General features: G+C 38.0%; 1 protein-coding gene across 1 annotated transcript; it reads right to left on the bottom strand.

Moving 5' to 3' along the window:
* Positions 1 to 1550: 1550 nt before the first annotated feature.
* On the bottom strand, positions 1551 to 24425 carry armc1 (armadillo repeat containing 1). Its single transcript, XM_052022747.1, has 7 exons — positions 24135 to 24425; positions 22583 to 22789; positions 17566 to 17657; positions 16196 to 16385; positions 10865 to 10981; positions 7805 to 7879; positions 1551 to 2654 (listed from the first exon to the last, which is right to left on the bottom strand). The coding sequence occupies exons 2-7, from the start codon at positions 22742 to 22744 to the stop codon at positions 2463 to 2465; spliced, it is 828 nt and encodes a 275-aa protein (XP_051878707.1). The 5' UTR covers positions 22745 to 22789; positions 24135 to 24425; the 3' UTR covers positions 1551 to 2462.
* Positions 24426 to 24444: the final 19 nt, after the last annotated feature.

Here is a 24444-nt window from a genome sequence, read left to right on the forward strand (position 1 = left end):
TGCGAATTAGCAGCAGCTGCACTATTTAAAAGTGGCTTCCTCCCACGTGGAATAGAGCTGACACAATGTTATATGGAAAGCAGGCATAAAACACTAATCTGGAGAGCAGGCATTCAACTTTCCTATACAGAACACCAGATCCTCAGTCTTTATTTCCCTCTTTGAACCATGGAAAAAACAAATATTCCAGTTCTCTGCCCATCTATCAAAATACGTTGCATAGATAGCTGTATAACTGCAGAAAAACATTGAAGTTATTCAGTTTAGAAGTCACACTTAGAAACACAAGGTAAATTGTGCCTGTAAAAGGGTCACCTTTCAAGAATGAAGTGTATTTGAGATGACAACCCAGCTGTAAAATATGTTGAGTGGGCCAATTTTCTAATGTGATAGAAAACACATTTCTTATTTGAATCTTGTAGCATTAACTAATCTACTTAATGTATCATAATAATGGCTCAGTCCAGTCTCTTATTTCCCCAAATGTCCAAAAAGGCACTATAAGGGGACTAGTAGATGTCACTGAACAAGTCATTTTCATTTGTCTTAGCCCACAGCCAGCACATCTTTAAGATAAGAGGAAATCAGAGCATCTGGGGGGGCACAGGGAGAACATGTAAACTCCACAAAGGTAGCACCAGAGATTAGTCAAACCTGGGTCACTAGAAGTGAGAGACAGCTACCATGTCACTAACTTGTCTCTAATCACTGGAAAATGGACATTTCAAGCCATACCAGACAAATGGTTTACAAAGAAAGCCATTAACTCAAAAGGATTGGGCAATCCAGTTAAAATAAATTTCTATGAATTCAGCCATTGCTTTAGAACTGGATTCATTCTTTTGCTGCAACAATACGAATACAATATTTAAATAAAGTGGTTTAGAGAATGATTTTCCTTCCATAATAAATACAGACAATTTTGATACATACTTCTGTACCAAACCAATAGATTCACTTCAGAATACTGCTTATAAAATAAAGACTTGCATTCATATATTATGTCTTACAACCTCAGTTTGGCTTTAAAACCAAGAGAGTACTTCTGAAACAAAGTCACTGTTACAGGAAACACAGCTGTCAATTTATTCCCAGAAAACTCCCAAAGCAGCAATGTGATAATGATTTTAAGTGATAGTAGAGTTATATATTGTGCAGGGCATCTGGGCTAGCTCCACTGCTCTCTTTCCAAACAGTGTCATATGACCTTTCACATTCACCTGAAGGGGACAAAGATGGCCTCAGTTAATGCTCATCCAAAAAAAAAACAGCATCTTTGGCAGTACAGGACTCCCCAGTCCTGTAAAGTGCCATAAAAGTCTTGTAAAGTCCATAAAGTGCCAGCTTAGATTTTTGCACCCAAGTTTCTGAAATGAAATTTAATGCATAATTTTCTGGGTGACACTTCTTTTCATTTCAGGTGATTTTCAAGCATGAACTCAGTGCACTAACAGTATCTCCAACATCTTTAAAGGAATTTAAGGTTAATGGCATACACAAAGATCCATTAAAGTTCAAATCTGGCATTTTATAAAGAAAATATTTAAAAATTTGTAGATGTAGTCCAATGTTTAATGGAAATTATTACAATGATATGCATTTATGGAATAATAGTCTACCAAACTAAATGTTGATTACATGAATGAAGTTGTAACAAAGACTTCAGCTGAACACTATACATACCTTTCACCTCAAAACATTCAAATATCAAATTATAGTTTTTATATATCTAGCAAAGTAAAATTGAATAATATTTTCATCTTACAATGCAACAAAGTGCAGTTAACGGGCTTTGACATATTACTTTGTGTGTCAAAAAACTGGATTAAAAGGCAACATGCCAGTTACACTGAGCAGGGTGCTACTTTAGTGCACAGAAATGGTTGAAAATTAATAAGTTACGAGGACAAAATGCACCAATGAGCATGCTGTATTTCATTATTCAAATAGAAAAGGCATGTTATAAAGGCTTTAGAATTTGAACAAAAATAAGGCATATGTAACGCTTTAGATCTTGAGCAAACAGTAAATATTTGTAAGTGCCACTGAAATGTGTAACATCCAAAAGAAATTCATGCACAACACACATATTAACAAAGAGGTCTTCTGTACAGTATTCAAGAAATAAGAATTGATTACAGGACCCAATGTAGGATGCTGCAGAAGAAACTGTCCAAATTCTGGGTGCTCAAGCTTCAGTTTTGATGTTATTTGGTACTGATGTGGACCAGTTAAAAAAAATAAAAACATGATTGCGAGGCAATTCAGTGATAAAGGCAGGAGGGATCTCCTCTATTGCTGATAGCTTAGCTTCTTGTTTAAATGAAGATGCAATATACATAAAGCCTCTACAAACTGCAGTGTCTGCATTAGTACAAACTGCACTTGGCAATTCATCACAACAATGGGAAAATGGTTTCCACAATCCTACATGTACCCGATTCTGATGCAGATCCCACCTGTCACCAATAAAATGACCGCGATAAAAAGTTTGCTGCTGTACTGAACCAGCCACTACCAACTTCTTGTTTACTCCCAACACGGGACACAGCATTGTCACTATCCTTTGCTGGACTCTCATCCTCAGGTAAGTAGTCTGGTAAATCTGTGTTTTCCTCCACTTCAACAGGTGTACCATGGAACGGAACCAGCATCTACAAAATAATGATCAAAAACTTCAAAAAAAAAACCATTGGCACCTGGGGAAGGAGATGAACCATTTTCTTTGGGTTGTTATTTATCTGATATTGCAAATATCCTTTATTAGTTAATAGCAAGTTCGTTCTAATGTTCAATAATGGTGCCACTAATGCACCAGTAAGACAAAATATAAATTTCAGTTTTTTCCTGTGCAAATTAAATTAGCACAAGGTTTGCAAAATGTAACATTGTTTCGATGAAAAACAATTTGATAGCAGAGTGTAGAGCACAAGTGCTTCTCAACCCCTTTCCGCCAACAAAGTGGCATGACAAAACTGGATGATCCAAACTGAAGATGATTATAACTGGTTCAACCTCGTCTCCAGCACTCTCAGGGATCTGCCAACATTTTAAGATAGCAATACTAATGGACCTTCCATCTCCTGTCAGTCATTTAAGGACTTAACATACACAACTCTATGTAGCAGAACTTCAAAATGATCCACAGGTAGTGTGATCACTTATGTCTAAGCATGCACCCTTCATTGTTTATCAATACAGTGTCCTGAATTGCAATGCCACCAAGTTGGCTAATCATTTTTAGGTGGACATAATGCTACTTATGCCTTGTTCTTCTACACTTCTCACTGAATCAGTTATTCTCAGGAATGAATGGTAGTGACAAAGGACTATGCTGCACCAGACTTGACAATGGAATGCATAACTTGAAAGTCTGCACTTGACACAAAAATTGTAGTAAACAGACTAGGATTCATTTTGGTAGGAAGAATGGTGGTAGCAAAACAAGGTAAGTGGTACAATATGGGGGGTTGAGGAGTGCAGAGGAAATTGGATGCAGGAATACAAACCAAGTGTTGTATGAAAAATTAAGATGGTAGGAAAATTGGTAAAGTGAAGGTAGTTTATTAAAAAAGCAGAGGTGAACTTGTGCTAAACTTTTGTACAACGTTGATTCAAATGTGTTTAATTCTGGTTATCCACACTCTACTCAACTTAAGTCTCTCTTCTCTGGTACTGTCTTTTTTTTAATAAAAGTGTGGATACCTGAAGCTCAGGACTGGGCCCCATGGCTTTTTACATTATCTACTAATGACAATGAAAAGACAAAATACCCTAATTACAAGTTTGCTGACAGTGACATACTAATGCGGAAAGGTAAACTAAGGTGAGAAAAACACAAATTAAGGTGGTGGATGAAACTCAACTGGACCAACCATATAAATACTGTGGCTGCAAGGGCAGGTCACAGGTTGGGCATCCTGCAGCTAGTGAGTCACCCACTGATACTCTAAAGTCTTCAACAATCCACAAGTTAGGAGCGTGATGGAATACTCTCCACTTGACTGGATGAGTACACCTCTAACAACTCAAGTAAAACACAGGATAAAGCAACCCCATAGAATGGCATCCCATCAACCACCCTAAACATTCCTTCTCTCCGTCACTGCTACAGATTGGCTGCAGCATGTACAATTTATAAAATGCACTGCAGTCATTTGCCAGACTACTCCAACAGCACCTCCTCAAAGTAATCAAATGAAAGACTACTTTTTGGGGAAAAAAAAACACTGACCAATAACAGCTTAGTTTTTGTTAAGGAGCTAAAATGATTACATTTATTTTTGTGAATGGTAAATATAGCCATAAGGGCCATTGCAGTTTTGATGTGAAGAATTTTGGTTAAAAATAATTATCTCTAAAAGCGATTAACTAATTTATAATTTGAAAAAATGTGGAACCAGAGGAAGTGGGCAAGGAACAAGATGATTACTTTGCATTGGTATTCACCATGGAGAAGGACATGGAGAACAGTCAGATTAAGGAGCAGTATGCTGATATTCTAGGGCATGTTGATATCAAGGAACAGGTAATGTCAGTCTCTTGATAAATCCCCAGGTCCTGATGGAATCTACCCCAGGTTATTGAGAGAGGCAATAAAGGAGATTGCTGGGGCCTTGACAGAGGTCTTTATATCCTCTTTAGCCACAGGAGGTCCCAGAGGACTGGAGAATAGCCAATGTTTTTCCTTTGGCAATAGGGACAAACCAAGAAATTATAGGCCAGTGACCCTTATACCAGTGGTAGGGAAACCATTGGAGAGATTCTTCGGGGTACTCACATTTGGAAAAGCATGGACTTGTAGTCAGCAGGGCTTTTTGCAGGGAAACTTGATTTGAGTTTTTTTTAAAAGGAGGTTACGAAGATGAGTGATGAGGGTTGGGCAGTGGATGTTGTATGCATGGACTTTAGTAAAGCTTTTGACAAAGTCCCTTGTGGTGGGCTAATCCAGAAGATTAAGACATATGGGATCCACTGAAACTTGGTAGATTGGATTCAAAATTGGTTTGGCCATAGAAGACAGAACATAGTGGTGGAGAGGTGTTATTCTGACTGGAGGTCTGTGACCAGTAGTGTTCTGCAGGAACCTCGTTTGAGACGTATACAAAAGATCAAGATGAAAATGAAGGAGGGCTGATCATTAAATTTGCAGATTACACAAAAATTGGTAGAGTTGTGGATAGTGAAGCAGGTTATCAAAGGATACAGCAGGATATAGATCAGTTGGAAATATGGGTGGAGAAATGGCAGATAAAGTTTAATCTGGACAACCAAGTAGGGCAATGGTCGTTGTCTGTGTGGACTTGGCAAGGCCTTTGACCTTTGACAAGGTCTCTCATGGTAGGCTCATCTGGAAGGTTAAATCACATGGGATCCAGGGGGAGATAGCAGATTGGATTCATAATTGGCTCCGCTTTAGAAAGCAGAGGGTGATGGTTGAGGGTTATTCTTGGATTGGAGGCCCGTGTCTAGTGGTGTGCCACAGGGGTTGGTGCTGGGACCTATGCTTGTAATGTATATAAACAATCTGGATGTGAATGTACAAAGCATGATTACTAAGTTTGCAGATAATACTGAAATAGGTGGTGTTGTAGACAGTGTAGAAGATTATGAAATTACTGGGGGATCTTGATCAGCTAGGTATGAGGGCTAAGGTTAAAATGTGAAGTATTGCTTTTTGGGAGATCAAACCAGGGTAGGACTTATATAGTAAATGGTAGGGCCCTGGGGAGCGTTATGGAACAGAGGGACCTAGGAGTGCAAGTGCATAGTTTGCTGAAAGTGGCATCATAGGTAGATAGGGTACTGAAGAAAGCATTTAGCATGCTGGCCTTCATCAGTCAGGACACTGAATATAGGAGTTGGAAAGTTATGCTGCAATTATACAAGATATTGGTGAGGCCACAGTTGGAGTACTGTGTACAGTTTTGGTCACCTTGATACAGGAAAGATGTTATTAAACTAGAAAGAGTGCAGAAAAGATTTACCAGGAAGTTGCCTGGACTTGGAGGCCTGAGTTACAAGGAGAAGTTGCGTATTTATTCCCTGAACATAGATTGAGGGGTGACCTGATAGAGGTATACAAGATCATGAGGGGCATAGACAAGGTGAAAGCACAGTCTTTCTCCCTCCCCTCCCCCTCACAGCTGCTAAAAACAAGAGGGCATAGGTTTAAGATCAAAGGCAAGAGATTTAAAAGGGACATCAGGGGCAGCTTCTACATGCAGAGGGTGGTGCATAATTGGAATGAGCTGCCAGAAATAGTGGTTGAGGCAGGCACATTAGCAACATTTAAAAGCCATCTAGCTAAGTACATGGATAGGAGAGGTTTAGCGGGCTTATGGGCTAAATGTGGGCAGATGGGACTAGCTCGCTGGGTAACACACTCAACATGGACGAGTTGGGCCGAAGGTCCTGTTTCCATGCTCTATGACTCTTAGTGTGAGGTGTTGGATTTTTGGAGGTCAAATGTAATATGAAAATATACAGTAAATGGCAGAACCCTTAGAAGCACAAATGTATATAGCTCCCTGAAAGTGGCAAGTCAAGTAGCATGGCAAAGGCAGCATACTGCATACTTGTCTTTATTGGCCAGGGCACTGAGTATAAAAGTTAGCAGTTATATAAAACTTTGGTTAGGCTACATATGAAATACTGTGTGCAGGTCTGGTTACTGCATTACAGAAAGGATGTGGAGGCTTTGAAGAGAGTGCAGATGAGGTTCACCGTGACATTGCCTGGATTAGAGTACGAGGTATGAGAAGAGGTTTGACGAACTTGAACTGTTTTCTCTGGAGACTGAGGTGCGCCCTGATAGAAGTATGTAAAATTATGAGAGGCAGATTGGGGTAAAAGACTAACTTTCTACCCTGTGTGGAAACGTCAAGTATTGGAGGGCATAGATTTAAGGTGACAGGGGAAAGATTAAAGGCAAGTTTTTTTTTAAAAACTACACAGAGTGGTAGGTGCCTGAAACATGCTGCCAGGGAAGGTGGTGGAAGCAGATAGGATAACAATGTTTAAAGGGATATTTAGACAGGCGCATGAACAGGACGTCAACCATGGACGGATATCAACCATGTACAGGCACATGGGATTAGCTTAAATTGGCATCATGGCCAGCACAGACATCGTGGGCCAAAAGGTATATTTCTGTGCTTTAATGTACTGTTCTATGTCTGTATAGAAATCTTTACCATGCCTGTACAATATGAAAGATATTTTGATTTTCATTATTTTGATATCTATTCAAGGAATTGTATTGCTAGACAAGTACAAAGATAGGAAAGGTTTAGAGGGATATGGGCCAAATGTGGGCAAATATGACTGGGCCAAAGGACTGTTTCTGTGCTGTATTACTCTATGACTCTAGATCTTGATAAGAGGTTGTAGCAAACTCAATTTTAGACAAAACAAAGCACCCTTTGGATGCCAATCAAAGAAGATTAATAGAATATATTCAGACAAGTTTCACATTTATCTAAAAATTAGTAGTTAATACTGTACAATGTTCCTGAACTTAAGCAAATTTTGTAGGCAATGTCTGAACTATGTTTAACACCAATTTTAGAAAGGTGCTGGGTTTGGAGGAGGCTGGGGAGGGGCAAAGAAAGAAAGGACAGATGTTACCCAGAGGGACATATCTATGCACCTCCTCGTAACTGATTTCAATTCCTGGTTTTCGTTCGTAAACTTTTAGGAGTGGGATATTTACCTGTCACAACGCACAGACCCTTGAAAATAGATGACAGATGAAAGCGTTATAAAATAGTTTCAAGTCTCAAATTGTAGACTTTTGTCTTACCTCCTCTCCACTCTCATTTTTGATCACTTGTTGTGCTTTCAAAATTTTGGTTGCTGCAATAGCAGATGCCAGAGCCTACAACAAAAGATGAACACTGGTAATTCCAACAGTGTAACTTACAGGTGGGTACTTCCATTGAAAAGGGACAAAACATTCAGCAGCTTGCCAGACAACAAAAATTACCATTTTTTAAGTTGGTTTCTGGAATAAAGAATTTACATACTCAAAGTCATATAAATTAAGCACCCCATGTTACATATTTCAGCAGTTTCCTTGCTTTTACAAGCCCCTCTTAATTGCAACTTTATACAGGGCACATCAAGTAGTAAAAAAAGTCACTAAGCTAATATGCATCTTTTCTTTAAAATTAACTGATCTCTGAAATAGTTCACAAGATATTCTATTTAACAACATTTTAAGTTCGAGACTTCTCATATCGAACCTTTCTCCTTATAATTTAAATGATAGACATCAAATCTTCTGTTATGAGCTCCAAGATGAGAAAACATTTAAAAATGCTAATGCATTAAAAATACACATGGATGAAATAATGCCACATTTATCTGATATTTTTAAGTTAGTCACAGATAGGAAATGCTGCATTTGCAAGAAAAACATAATTGAATATGGCATTTCCCCGCCCCCCCCCTCCCACACACACACACACACTGTTATCTGAAAAGACTGAACAGTTGATCATTCACAGCAAAATCTTGGTTACTTTCACCACGATGAGAAAAAAATAAGGACATTAGAAATGGGAGTAAACTCATTATGCCTGTTCTGCCATTTAATAAAATCAAGATTGGATTAACCTTGGTTACCTGTACAGATTCCTGTTGATCACTATTAGTCTTTACCGTCCAAAGATCTTTCCATCTCAGGCCATGAATATATTCAATGACTTAGCCTCCATAACTCCAGTGCAAAGAATTCCCCCTCAATCCCATTTTAAATAGGTGTCTCTTCATTCTGAAATTATGCTCCCTGGGTGGATAACATTCTCTCAGCATCCACTCTGTTAAATCCCCTCAGAATCCTGTTTCACAGTTTTGCTCTTTATTTTAAACTCTTGCAAACATAAGCCCAACCTGCTTAGTCATTCCTTCTAAGACAATCTCAACCAACCTGTTGAACCTTTCCTGAGCTACCTCCAATATGAGCATACTCCTCCTTAAATAAGATCAAATTGCATAGTATTCACCAAAGCCGTGAACAACTGCACCGATTCCCCCACACAATAAGGACTTTTGTGCTTACTCCCAATACCTTCCTAATTACCTGCATTCTAGTTTTGTGTTTCATGGATGCAAACACCCAGATCTCTCTGGAGAGAGACATTCATATTTTTGTACAGTGTAAGATGTGGCCAATTGGGTGAAGCCATTCCCTACAACTTGTTCTCTCATGTATACTCATCAACTGCCCTGATTCTTCTACAATAGGGAAAATTTACAGTAGCCTAGTAACCTAACCAGCAAGAGTTTGGGATGTGGAAGAAACCCAAAGTATTGGGGAGGGACCTACATTGTCAAAGGGAGAATTTGTAAACTCCACAAAGGCAGCACCAGAAGTCAGGACTGAACCCAGGTTGGTGGAGGCCGTAGCTCTACCTGCTGAGCCGCTGTGTGATGACCTTCTCTCCATTTAATCAACATTCTGCTGTTCCATTCTTTTTATTTAAGTGGATAACCTCACAAACCCCATTATATACCATCTGTAGCTCTCCAGAGACCATATCCTTCTTACAACTTACTTTCCCACCCATTTGTGCCTTCAGCAAATGTGTTTGCAGTACAGTTCCTTCATCTAAGTGATGAATCTAGATTGCAAATATAGTTAAGGCCTCATTACTGATCACTGGGGTGTTCCACAGTTAGAGCCTGCCAACCTGCAAATAGCCCATTCATCCCAACTGCTTTTTCTGTTGGTCAGCAAATCCTCTATTCATGCTAATGTCTTGCTCCCTACTCCAACCTCTTATCTGACGTAGTATTTATATGGCACTCATCTAATGTTTTGCATTCAGGATCCAGATGCATTCCACTTACAGGTTCCCCTTTATCCATCCTGCTAGTTACATCCTCAGAACTCAAATTTGTCAAACACCATGACATAAAACCAGGACAATTCTGCTTTACAAATTTTCTTAATATCCTAATATTATTTCCTTAATATTAGAAACCAACATTTTTCTACTAACAAACGTTAGGCTAATTGGCCTGCTATTTCTTGTTTATCTCCTTTTCTTGAATGGGAGCACTAACAGCTTTTTCTTTAAGTAACCTTCTAATACGATTCAGCAGTTGAACATAAAAACAGTTAAGTCCAATAATGCATTCCTAATAACCATTCTTGATGTCAAATCATGAATAGTTTCAGGAAGTTGTGTCCTATGCAATTACATCATGCTAAACATGTTTCTTTAGCCAACCATAGAGGCTCCAACAAGCTCCTGAACTTAAGCTACCTAAAAGCAGAGATGTCTAACTGAAAATGCTAAAAGCAAAAAATGATCCTGAAGTATTCAACTGAGTTAAAAACTAATTGAATTTCCACAGTCATGTCTGAAACCTTATTTAACATAATAAACTTTATGAGTCAAATATAATGGCCAAATAATTCATCAGTTTAACTTTTATTATTGAATGGTTAACAAAAATTATCTTGATTAATTTTAAGTTATTAATTTTTCAAGATATAATTTTAATGTCATTTATTATAATTTAGTACATATTCATTGAAAATAAACACAATCACCTACAATTACAACTCATTTTTTGAATATTAAGTACAACACAAATGGAACTTAAATGCATATACAAATGCACAAGCATATTTGGCACGGTCATGATCATGGTTAATTTAAGGGTATGCATTTAACCTGGTGGCCTGGGAAGAGTTCTGTCACAAATCACCTGAAGGAAAGGACGACAAAAAAAAAGAAAGAAAGAAAGAATAACGGGGAATAATTTGCTCAAATGTTGGGACACCAAGTTTAATTGCGAAGCCATCACACAATTCTCAACCAAATACCAGTTCTTTTAAAAACATACCTACCTCTGCTTTCAGATCAGATCGGATCCGCACAATACACCTTTTCACAGTCATCTGGAAAGTAAAACTGATAACACCTTTGATTTTCAACAATGCTTCTTCACATATGTTTCTCCGTGACTAAAAACAAAAGAAAAACACAAATCAGTGGATCAATAACAGATATTTAATGCTGTAAAGTTATGAAGCTACTAAAGTGAAACTAAACTTAATTTTGAGCACCAGTACAAGAGGTCTATAGAATCCACTATTTTACTAACAGCTGAAAAAACAGGCCCATGTTAACCTATTCAATTGTTTTAATGGGCCAATGTAATAGTTTAAGTTGACACAGCAAGAGGTTAATTATGAAACCACTTATAGAGTAGAGAAAATGTTTAAATGGTTTACAACTGTTTGCAAATCTCTGTCTCTTGCTTAATGATCAAACCAAGTTATCAATATCTGAAGTAGCCAGAATAAAATTAGTGCCCTCTTGTTTTTGTCACTTACCTCTCCAAATGTTTAATAGTTATTTTTCATCATTTTACGAAATGTAGAAGCCAAAGTATTCACAAAGCCTATAGACTTATTGAACCTACACCAAGCCATAAGATGCACCTATATAAGATGCATATATAAGATGTGTCAATTTTGATCATCCCTATCAAATCTACTAAATTACTTTTTCTATTTTTCACTTTTTTAAACTTAAAAAGTGAGAGAGAAAGAAAAGGATAATTAGCACAGGGGGAAAAAAAAAGCAAAAGATGTATAAAAAGGGCAAAAGGATGATTTCCTAGATGTCTTTCTTCTTCCTGAAATATGCCTACCATAGTCAGCAAGGTAAACAAAGCCCTTCATCGTATGTCATTTCCTGTACTTCTTCTCTCATCCCCTTTCCTCCTGGGAGAAAACATTCTCCTGGTCCTCATCTTCCACCCCACTAGCCTCAACATTCAACAGATCATTCTTCAAAATTCCTGCCACCTTCAATGAGATTCTACCACCATGCACATATTCCCCTCACCCCTTTAAGCATTTTGAAGTGACTGCTTCCCTCCCAACACCCTGGTGCAATCTTCCATCTCCACCAACCACTTTCCTTCTTACAGCATTTTCTCATGCAAGTGCAGGATCATTTACCTTTGCACCTCTTTTCTTCCCACCATCCAAGGACTTGAACAATCTTCCAGGTGAAGCAGTGATTCACTTCTCACAACTTAGTGCACCGAATTTGGTGTTTACAATGTGGTCTCTCTAAACCAAAAACAAATTGGGCAACTGCTTTGTGAAGGGCCTGCATACAGTTTGTAGAGATGATGCCGAGTTTCCTGTTGCCTGTCACTTGAATTCTCCTTCCCACTCTGACTATACCAGTGACCTTCTGCATAGTTACAACAAGGCCTGACTTAAGTTTGAGAAAAATCAACTCATCTTCCAACTGGACACCCTACAGTGTTCCAGATTCAGTACCTAATTCTACAATTGCTAATAACTTACTTTCTCTACATCAGAATAGCTACAAGTTATCCATCTGTAATGTTGGCTGTTTTTCTTCCCTGTTAGCGCAGCCTGACCCACCTGGCATGTCCTGCAGTTATGCATTTTGCAACTTTTACTTGTGTTTGTCCACATCTCACTCTCTAATTGCTCTTTTCATACAATTCATGAAGAAAGGATCACGTTCTCTATCCCTCACTGCCCCCATTCACCAATCAACCAGATGACCTGTGTCACAATTGAATATCTGTCACAGGTATTCATTTTGTCCTATCCACCCCATTCCCCCCCCCCCCCCCAGTTTGATGCTAATCATTTTTGTTTTGCTCTTTCACTGTTCTGATGAAGGGACTATGTTAACTTGATTCTCTGTCCAGAGATGATTCCTGACCCAAGTGTTTCCAGCATTTTCTTTTTATTTCAGATTTCCAGAATCTGTAGTTCATTTTTATTTTCAACCAACATATTTTGTTATTTTGGTCACATGCATTTAAGTTTTATTTGTAGATTAGCAGTGCTCCAACAGCATGGCTCAGGCTACGTGAAACAGGAAACAGTTATTTTGATATTTGCCCACAGACTTGGCACAAAAAGCACCAAAACATTTTTTGATCCGTTCAACAATACTCACATGGTGTGGAGAGAGAAAAATACAGCACGAGTTTTCCTACATTGCAAGTGACTACACTTACAAAAATCACTTCACTAACTGTAAAGTGGTTTAAGATATACTGAGATTGTAAAATATTTCATATCCATGCAAGATAATCTTCATTTATTCTTCCATAAGCTTTCCCAAATTTTCATCATATGTAGTCTAAAAGGTAACAGCTTCTTCATTCTGTAGTTATTTCCGAAATGTCCAGGTTTAACTTGCCAGTGTATTTCCCAATATTTTGGGCATATTGCTATATGTCCTAATTAGATGGCTGCAGTTCCAATATCTGTTAAGCCTTAAAAGGTAACCCATAAATATTCCCTCCTGCACAAGCTTAAAAATGCTTGCCACACCACACAATATAAATTACCAAATCTCAAAGTTCTACTCTGATCATCCTGAAGAGATATTGGGGTGGACTGTACTTGATCCAGCCTGCAGAAGGTGGCCCCCAGTCCCCTAACACTTTTTGCAGTTGCTCTAAGCCTTTGTACCTCCTAATAACCAAAGCAAAGCAGACCAAGCTGATCCTGTGGCCCAACTCCCAGACAAGACTTTTTTTTGACATCTGTCAAGAGGTCTTAACTTTTTCTTAAAGACAGCCAAAATATTACTATATAACTAACATTTTAAAGATTAAAAACAAATTTTATTCAAAATCTCTCTATCTGGAAAAACTAGGTCCTGATGCAGGACTTCAACCTGAAATGTCCATGATTCCTTTACTCCCACAGATGCTGCTCCACCTGCTGAATTCCTCCAGCAAACTGTTTGTTGCTTTAGAAAAACTACCTTTTCCAATGCTTGCCATACACCGAGGCAGATATAAATCACATCTGATTCCTCTATTCCGTGACCACTCTTGGATTCTGTAGCAACTCCAAGGTTGGAATCAGAGGCCAGAAGCACCAGCAAAATTCAACTATGTGACCAATTCCTGCACAGCTGATTGATTGTTTTTATGATCTGGAAAATGCAAATGTGGCTTCTCCCTTTAAGATCTGACATCTCTCCTTCAGCGTCGCACTTTACTTTTCCATTATTGTGCAGAACAAAGGATTGCCCTTTAGAAAACCACAGTTACAAAGTTTAAAGGGAATGTGGTTGGGAGGTGGGGAGAGGAGACCAGTTGGAACGCAAAAGCTGACATCACTTTGACTAGTCGGATTTCAGTAATTTTCTTTTACGTTGACAAAAGCCACCAAACTCCTCAGAACATTTATACCATGTCAATGGCTTTGGGGCTTGGTGCACCTACGTATTTTCCTGCTCCAATTGATATCTTGAAATCACTGAATTAGATACAGCAAATTGATGACATAGTCTTTGGTCAGGATAGACTACGGAAATGAGCAATGGTTTCTTCAAATACATCTTAGGAGAACAGTCAGTAAAAAGAATATGTGCTTGCCAATAGAGTTGTTGTAAAACCAGTCAAATTCAAATGTGCTTTTTTTCTTGGAACAAAATGCACCACTACTTATCTTTCTTACATACCAAAAATTTGTGTTTCCAAGTTCTCTTTGTGGTGTAATGCTGCATTATACACAAGTCTTCCACACTGACTATTATGCAATTTGTCCCCCGAGAAATGCTCCCAGTTCCACATGGAAGTGACAATAAGGTTGAAACTGGCCTCCTCAAGGAAGATGCTGCTTCTGTATGTGTGTGTGGAAATGTGGCATGCTGCAGTCAAGAGATCCTGGTCCATTAATTATAACTAACCAGCTATTGACAAAGACAAATGCCTCATAGCTGCTGTAAACTGAGAAGACTTCTATGATACCCAGCTGTAAAGAATGACATTTGATTGCTTCTTAACTCAGCCACAAAGAGGCTTCATTTTCTGTGTGATCCAGGAATGTGAAAATAGAAATCTTGATACATAATGAACATACCAGTATTACATTCATGTGATCTAAGATTAATACAAATCAAAAAGTAAGCATCATTTTAATACCCACTTCAAATGGTTAGGGCAGAATATAAACAAGTCAACTATGAAAAGTTATTTTTTTAAATCCTCAGTAGAGATCAAGCATAACCCTTTAAAAGGAAAGTGAACAAGCTTTTCAATTAGAATCACCAGGCTCCAAACTAAATCAAATATCTAAATGCAGGGGGACAAATTGGATGTGAAGAAGTGAAGGGTTAAGAATTGCAACCATACCTATAACTGGCAAACAAAATATATATATATGCATTTATATTTCTTTAGCAATCACTGCCTTTGTTTTGGGTAACGAACCATTCCGATATGTCAGACGGTGGCGATACTGAGTGTAATTAACATCGAGGTAAAGACTTTCCCTGAACAATGAAGGGTGATACCTGCCTTTGAAAGCCTTGATTATAACTCAATTATACTATGACAAAAGGTGTGATAGCTGTCTTAAGATCTCTATAGCTTGACCGAAACTCGCGGCGCCGTTTGCATGAGATGTGTGTGACAATTCCTATATAAATGTCTGTCTGCCCTTTGTTCGGGGAGAACTCAGGAAGCGACTCTTAGTGAGTGCTGAAGAGAATTCTCCTAGCGGTGCACTGCTAATAAAGGTATTTGTTCGAATCGACCTCGTGGCACTGTGTTATTTACAGCGGACGGATAGGGAAATTGATTTCGGGACGACAGATGGAGTTCTTTAATACTCCTCAAAAAGATAATCAGAATAGCAAGGATAAAACAACTGTAATAGTAGATACAAATCTGTCAATAAGAGATTCCTTCAGGACTCAGAAGTTGAGAATGGGCAAGAACATCAAAACATGCAAGTGTTTGTGTCATCCATTTAAAGAGACAAAGCAGTAAACACTCTGAATGCAACTATTTTGGAAAAACAAAGTGAAACTTGAGCAGTGTGCTTTTCAGAGTTAGCATATGTTACAATAATGACTGACACAAATCAATACAGATGTCCCAGATAACCTTAAAAATCATTGGCAGTCATAAACTGGTAAACATGGATCTAACCTTTATAAAGTTATTACCATCACTTATGTTATTAACACCAAAGATTACTATTCCATACCCAATGGAAAACATCTAAAAGGTGCCAGTTGGTCAAAGAAATATTACCTTCAATCAAATTAGAAACCGAACAGAGTACTTATCTAAAATTCATGACCAGCTTAAAAAGATGCATTTCCAATGTGAACTAATAATAACCCGTAATAATTAGCACTGATCTTCTTACCGAATCATCCAAGCCATCTATTTGCAGGGTAACTGTTTTTGCACGCTTGTTAGTACTTCCCAGAAAAAATTGCGGCTTGCGTCTGTGAGAGTTATAATCACTTGTGTAGTCAGATTCCTCACAGCTTGAAGACTGCAAAACCTCATAGACTTCAGTTGCTAATATCTTAGTTTCACCAGGTGTTGTTGTCCTACAAAGAAAATTATTAAAGATTAGTGTTTTTATGTAATGATCTTTAAAAAAGTCAGAACACTGAATACAATTAAAATCTATTACATTTTAAATTTTATAAATGGGAGAATATTCAATTTAAAAGAACTGTCTATGCTCAATTGCCAAGGCTATTAACCCTTCAAGGAGGGCATGTTCTCAGCAACATAATTGTTAAGGTCTTGTCAAATCCTAATAACACACGAATCCTAACTACTAAAATTAAGCACATGATACTGAGTAGGAAATTGTTACAAAAAATGCTGAGCAGCTCCACTGGGATCAGCATTTTTTCTGCAATAGTGCAACTTTTGTGAATCCTATGCAAATGGGGGGAAAAAAAAAATCGGAAACTTGTTCACCATTCTTCAGGAGCACCCTTCTGACCATGCTCCAATGGTGGAATATGGAGTCTGTTATGAAGTGTGAATGAGCAGAAATTCATCAGCAGTTAAACCAGGGAATTTGCCTCAGATCTTGCGTGAAATTAGCCCATTCCTATTAATGAAGAATAGCTATGTGAACTAACTTTTATGCCATTCACATATTTGGAATGAATTGAGTTTACTTAAAAGACATTTAAGAAAATTCACATCACTGTTGTTTAAGTTAAATACTCTAATAGTTTCTTTTTAATAGCTTAGAAATGTTTTTGAAATATTTGACAGCTAGGTGGGGTGAACACAAGGCTTATCCAGCTCTCAAAGATTATTTTGTTTCATGAACTGGGCACACACTGCCCTCCCACCCCCAATATTGCAGCATTAAATCACACAAGGCCTTGTGGAGATTAGGCACAAGCCAATACTTGACAGCAAGTTAACAAATGGTGGGTTCTCAAGTGTATGTGGGCACTTACCATATAGGTCAGCAGTGAGCACAGATGGCTCACCTCTACCAACAAGTTGATTCAACTTTGGTAATATTTTGGCCCAGAAAATATGTTTTAGTACATTCAATATTGCAACTATTATCTCCTTTGAAAAAAGTATCAATATTAAACAAAACACATTTTCAAGTTTTATAAGAATTTAGAAATCAGGTCCTTGATGACACCATTTATGAGTCTTTTAGGAGAATAACACTGAAATACAAAGACAGAAGCAGCCAAGGAAAACTCATCTTTCAGCTAAAGAAACAATTCAAGACAATAAACTTACTTTTGGATCACATTTTGTAAACTTAACATCATGCCTAATTCGCTTCTCATTTTCTCCCTGTTGGATCGACATTCTGCCAGATATCGCAGAGCCTAAGGCACAGAGGAAAACAATTAAGTACTTTTGGCCATTCTTCACAAACTAAATTGCAATATGAAAATAAAAACATTCTGCAGTTAACAACAAGAAATTAGCAGGTCTAGAGCTGAATTTTTCTATGTTAAATTCAATGTATTACAACAACCAAAAATATTATGGCATGTGAATAAAAAACCGCCTATATGACAATCCAATTGAGATGCTGAGATCAAAAACAAAAGCAGCTTTTAAAAGTTTACTACAAAACAAATAATATTAATGAAGGGTAGTGGAAATTAAATTCCTGGTTTAAAATTAAGCATACATCAATTGTTACTTTTGGCTTTGAATATGAAAGTTTCCCCATTTATACTTCCAAACTGGTAAAAACATCACATCTTCTTATATCCAAGTGCAGCAAGAAGCAGAATTATGATCAAAAGGTCCCCTATCATCAGTTCACATAGCATTTAGAAAGAATTCTGGAAAACCACAGAATGGTAACAGCACACAAGGCCACACCTTGCTGTTTGTCCATGCAACCTCTCAATAAGAGCAATACAACTGATCCCACTTTTCCATAGCCCTGCAATTTTAATCTTCCAAATATCTCCCCTCTGATGGTCTTTGGTCCTTTCACTAATTACCTTACATCTATGGTTCTGGATTCTTCCACTAAAAACAGCTTTTCTCTAAATTGCCTAGATCCTTCCTTACATGTAAAAGGACATATTAGGATGCTGAGTGGATTGACTAACCATTGAAAATAGAGTTGGGATACTAGAATTATTTTCAGATTGGCAAACTGCCAGGGTTACTGATGGGCTCCACTATTTACAACCTACATTATATTCAGTTCCTTCATCTGAGTGTTTTGCAGCCAAATATGCTACAATACTGGTGAACCCCCCCCCCCCCCCCGGGGGCGGGTGGGTTTTGGTGGGGCAGGTGGGGGTTGGTGTTCCGAGAAAACTGTATCAAAATTTTTTGCACAAATGATGTATCTCGCATTGTATGTGCCAAGAAATGAGAGCTGAAAATAAAAATTGACAAATTCCATGAAAGCAAATTTTTATTCTGCATCTCTTTTTGTTTTGATAATGATTTGTGAAGTCCGTAAGGTGAATTCCCATTACCCGAATAGCTGTAATATTTAAATGGCAAGACTACAGGAGGCTGCAGCACAAAGTAATTCAGATGTCCTTGAACCAGAGACGAATTTAGCATGCAGGTGCAACAACCAATTAGGAAGTCAAATGGAGTAATGGCAAAGTGGACGGATTATAAAGATAGAGAAGGCTTGCTACAGCTGCATAGGATATTGGTGAGACTATACCTGAAGTACCGAGTAGAATTTTTGTGCCCATATTTTTGGAGCTATTTCAGAGAAGGCTCATTAGGTTGACTCCCAGGATGAAGGTGATTCTTATGAGGAAAGGCTGAACAGATTGTGCTTGCGTGCACTGGAGTGACTGTTGCTTATGCATGGTTATTAAAACACAAAATTCTAAGGGAGCTTGACAAGCTGTTAGAAGTGTTTCACCTTGTGAGAGAGATCTAGAACTAGAAAGCAACATTTATATACAGTGTCACCCATTTGAGACAAATGAGGATGAATTTCCTCTTTGGGTATAACACAACAGAAATAGTTCCTTTGACCCACTAAATCTGCACCAAGAAGGTGGCATGTGGAGACCGAATCATTAATATACATTCAAGACAGAAAGAGACAACTTTTGTCTTCTCTATAAGCTAAAAATCTATGTGGATATGGCAGGAAAGCAGGACCGAGATCAAGATAAGATAAGCTACAATTTTATGAATGGAAGAGCCAGCTTGAGAGGCTGCTCTAATTAGTTTTCATGCAGGAAATATAACCCAGAGTCGAGAGACAAGGGGGCAATATGTTTCTATCAGGAACTATTTATTTCTCATACAAACAGCAAGTGCTGCAAGCACTCAGTGGGTCAGGCAGCAAAGAAATGAAGTTGACGTTTTAAGTCAAAGACTCATCAGAAGTAAAAATTCATTGGCACATCTCTATAAGAATATGCACCTCAAAGAATTTCCATTCCTCTCTCCAATGGAATTTCTGTCCATCTCTTTTGGTATTCACTTCTGCCTCCCCACGCAACTTAAAACACTTTAACTTTCTCCAGTTCTGAAGAAAGGTCCTTGACCCAAACTGTCAATTGTTTCTCTGCTCACTGATACTGTCTGATCTGCTGAGGACTTCCAACATTTTCTCTCTTTGCTTCAGATTCTAGCATCTACAGTCTTTTTTTTAAAAACTCCAAATACTTATTTTAGTACAAAATATGCATTCCATGCAAATGTAGTAAAATAATAGCCTTTGCATGTATTCTAATCTCAGCAGTAGCTTATGGAGCATATTTTCCATTGCCTTCACCATGGTTGCAGCTCATCCTCAGCTACAAAATGCACTGTGGTTACTCCAGTCCAACATCACCTCCCAGAACTGTAACCTTTATCACCAGGAAGCACTTGGTTCTAGCCCATGGGAACACCTGTAGGTTTCCCTTTAAGCTGTGCACCATCCTGATTTGGAAGTATGAGGAAAAATTAAAAACTACATATGCCGGAAATCTAAAGCTAAAACAGAATATGCTGGAAATATTCAGCTAGTCAGGCTGTGAGAAGAGAAAAAGTCAACATTTCCTGTCAGAAACCCTTCATTACAACTGAAAAGGAGACAAATGAAGCTTGTAAAGCTGCAGGGAGTAAGGGTTTGAGGGGATGTCTCTGATAGGGTGAAACTGGGGCAGCCATGGGGATAAACTGTAAACTAGGTTATCTAGTCAATCAGTGAATGGGAGCAATTAGAAGGTGAGAACATAGACAAGTGTACCTAGTCAGAGGAATGTGGGAATTATGAAATTCAGAGCAGGGAGGCAAGCCCAGCATGTCAGGCTGGGCATAACCTCCACTTCCAAAGAAACAAAAAGGAAGAAAAACAAGTGAGCTAATATTAGAGATGGATGACTGTTAAAGACCAAGAAGTCAAATTACCTTAAGTTACAGAATTCAATATAGAGTCCAGAAGGCTACAATGTGCCCCGACAGAAAATGAGGTGCTGTACCTCAAGCTTGCATTGGGCATCTCTAGCATGGTACAAGAGGCTGCAGACCAATAGATCAGAGTGGGAGTGAGATGATTTAGCATGTCCAATGGATTATAGCCTCTATCAGCAATCTTAAAAAAATGTGGATATTGTTGTAGATTTAGAATTGTATCTATTTCTAAGATGGATCACTTGACATATTTTTGCTCATTGCTTTATATTCCAAATTTGTCAGAACATTTTTTTTTGCAGATGGAGTGCAATTTACTATTCAATGGAATATTATTATCCAAGAACTGCTTTATTTTTTGTTCATATCTTCAGTGACTGGGATTTTGCATGATTCCATTTATTACTCTGTGGATTTTCTCCTTTGCAATATTCCTCTTACATCTCTGGCCCACTGAATGCTGCCACATTTGACCGTGCAGATGAGAAGAGAGCCGAGGATGAAGTGTTGCTTGTACTTGAATCCTTCCAAAGTTAAACGTTTTGCAGCTTATTACACAGCAAGACAAAATAATACACAAAATATTCTGCTGAACCAGGCAACTGAAACTTTCACATGGGAAAAAAGTAATCATTGAAAAATAAGTTTGCCACCATTTCATCAATAATTTTAATTAACAGCACATAATGCTGCCTTTCCTCATTTAAGTGAGCACAGAAGAAGCTACTAGATGGCATTAGAATCAATACAAATCCCACTCACCAGCATACAATTATCGTTTCCTCTTCCATTTTTGTTTACTTTGGTCAAGAGAACTTTTCCAATCCTAACCCTCGACATTAATAACGTGTGCAAGTAGAAAGCATACAAGGTACCGTAACAGTGACACTCTAGCCAACATTTCCTCCATATTTTGTAAAATTCAATTACTTCCGGATGAATTACAACTTTCTGCAGAATAACCCCAAGATACTTTAAAACTGCAAAATAGAGAGGTTTTTATTATGAGGATCTATTCAATTAGGACCATGAAAGGTGGTATAAACAGCTGAAGTTATGGGCCCAAAGCTTCCTGGTACAGTGATAAAAAGAGTGCATGAAAGGCAAAAGCCAGATATTCTACAATCACTAAATGCAGTGAAATTTAACTGGCTTTTGTTTAGCCTGATAACCAGGATATTGTCAGATTGTGATCTGTTTGAATGTTGCCAATTATTACAACAAAACTCATCTAGTCCAGATCAGTTGCATTACAAGCCACTGAAAGTAGTAAGAGCCAAAATGTCAAAAACTTTGAGCATATTCTTTCAATTCTCCATGGATGAATTACTTGATGTTAAGAATTAAGAACTCATGGCAAGGAAACAGATGTTTTTCATTTTTAAAGTACCAGCAAACCAAAATGTTAACTGTTCAAGAAACTGCTATGTAGTAAACCAGGTTAAAAAAAAAAGAGGCCAATCACTGGTAGTGGGGAAGGTGATGTCATAACTTAGGACAAAATTCATTATCATTTGAAAGAATAATGGACGTTAAAGCTAAGTAGTGTCTGAACTTTAAGTTTTTCCAAATAAACAATAGGATTAAATATGTCATGCATATAGACTTTTGAAGGCATTTGACAAATGTGTCAGCAGAATTGGACTTCATATGCATGCTGACACCCAAGTCATAATTTATAAGTTTCCTTGCTTTTGTGTTGTATACCTACTTAAAAACTCAACAATCCCAATCCTATTTTTAAACTGTGTACTTTCAATGGTTTATTTATGGACTCTCCCCGATTACTGTAAAGAGGTTGTGAATGAGCCATCAAGCAACTGCAAAAGGATATAATTTGGGGTAGGTGATTACCAGTGATTATTTTTGAACATGAATAACATTAATGAGATGGATTGTTACTTACCAGTAGTGCAGAATAAACAACTTGAGGATTTGCGTGATCTAGGAATAGAATCAACCCAGGCAGACACCCCTGATCCTGTACAATCGCTCGTCTGTTCAAGGGGTCAGATGCTAAATCTTGCAGCTGGTTTACTACTGCTAGTGCATCAGGCTCCCCGCTCATTATGCCACCATCCACTATGCCATATGTTTGAGCAATGTATTTCCACTGTAAAATGCATAGTAAAATTAAGTAAATATGCTTCAAGACATCAATGGATTCAATAAGACAACTTTGTAAAATAATTCCTTATTTAAATCCCTTCAAGAAAACTAAATTCACACAAGCCTTAATGTAGGCAATATTGGTTGAAAACAATGCAGAAGTTTCCTTGTGTACATTTTAAGTGATTTTATGCAAGTTACAATATTGGATGTATTTTACCCAATGTGCATACTTATAAACAAAGCATAGCAATAAGAGCACTACTGCTGAAAAACACCAATGTTGAAAACAAGCCACTAATTATAGTACTTAGAAATCCCAAGTGACGGTATGGTTTAAAAAAAGCTCAGGCGACATTGGTAATGATTGAAATAAAAACAAAATTACTCAGAGGCAAATCCCACCCCCATACAGCATAATTCATTCTCACTTTCAAATCCTTCCTTAGCCTAGCTTTACTCCATTTCTAACTTATTTCTACAAGTCTCTGGAGGTATATACATATTGCCAACTCTACTGTCTTGTACAGACATAATACACTTCTGCAGTCTTGCTTTCAGCATCCTACGTCCCAAGCTCTCCAACTCATTCTCAAAACCTCTCCGCAGACATTTTAAAACCTTTTTACCAAGCTCTTGCCTTTTTCTATCCTAATGTTGCGATGCTTAATTGTTTTGTTAAACTTTTCTGAAGCACCTTTGGTTGTTTTACTGTTTAAACTGGTATAACTGCAAATCACTTACGATTTATGATCAAAGACCACTAACGTATGATATCCATGGGAAAATGTCGATTACAAACTAAAATTCGCATGTGGTCGTTTTATTTACTAATTCGTTCATTGCCCACAGCCTCATTCAGATTCTCCAGAATGCAGCAAAAAAAGGTATTTAAATTAGAGCTAACAAAAAAAAACACACCTATCAAATAATATTATGGGAAAGTTTATTCAAGACATACTCAAAAGATGATACTTTCCAAAGATTTCCCGTTAAATTTATAACCTCGTCTTTACAAAGAACCTTGTTGTATCACAAAATATTCCAAATAACGAAGACATGAAATAAAAGCATAAATGGTAGAAATACTTAGAAGGTCAGACAGTATCCATGAAATAAGAAAATATATTTCAAATCAATGATAACTGTTGTTGCACTAACTTTCAGAAATAATAAATTGTGCAAGATTTAACCGATTCCATTAACTAAATTGGAACTCAAAGCCTTGGTAATAACCCGCAGGCTGAAGGGAGCCCCAGGCCAGCCCAACAACGCTTCACCCTCAGCCCAAGTCCTCGGCCGCAGCCGAGCTCCCTGTTTAACCTCCACCAGCCACGGCCTCCACGTACCTTTAAAAACCAAGCGCCCAAATCGTCGCTTGGATCAATTCGTGCGTTAAGCAATTAGTTAGCGTGGACAAAGTACAATCGCCCTAACCGACAATGAGTGAGTGAAACGACATGGATCTAATCGCAGCTTCAATCCCTTCCAGTGAACTGCTCAACACCCACCGGTCCCGTCCAGCCCTGCCCGACGCGGCACGGCGCCTGCACTCAGCCCACCGCAGGCGCCTCATTGGTTCACCTTCCCTCATACAGTCACGATAAAGGAGCCAATTACCTATCGTGTTACTACCGAACGTTATTCTGTCTTTTGAAA

The sequence above is a fragment of the Pristis pectinata genome, chromosome 9, assembly GCF_009764475.1.
Source record: "Pristis pectinata isolate sPriPec2 chromosome 9, sPriPec2.1.pri, whole genome shotgun sequence".
Classification (NCBI taxonomy): Eukaryota; Metazoa; Chordata; class Chondrichthyes; order Rhinopristiformes; family Pristidae; genus Pristis; species Pristis pectinata.

Coding starts and splice junctions, on each gene's coding strand:
- armc1 (XM_052022747.1), bottom strand. CDS start 22,744: ATGAGCGGGGAGCCTGATGCACTAGCAGTAGTAAACCAGCTGCAAGAT. Junction 10,982..16,195: donor TAGATGGCTTGGATGATTCG/GTAAGAAGATCA, acceptor TTTTGTTTTTAG/TCACGGAGAAACATATGTGA. Junction 2,655..7,804: donor AAAATGAGAGTGGAGAGGAG/GTAAGACAAAAG, acceptor ATTATTTTGTAG/ATGCTGGTTCCGTTCCATGG.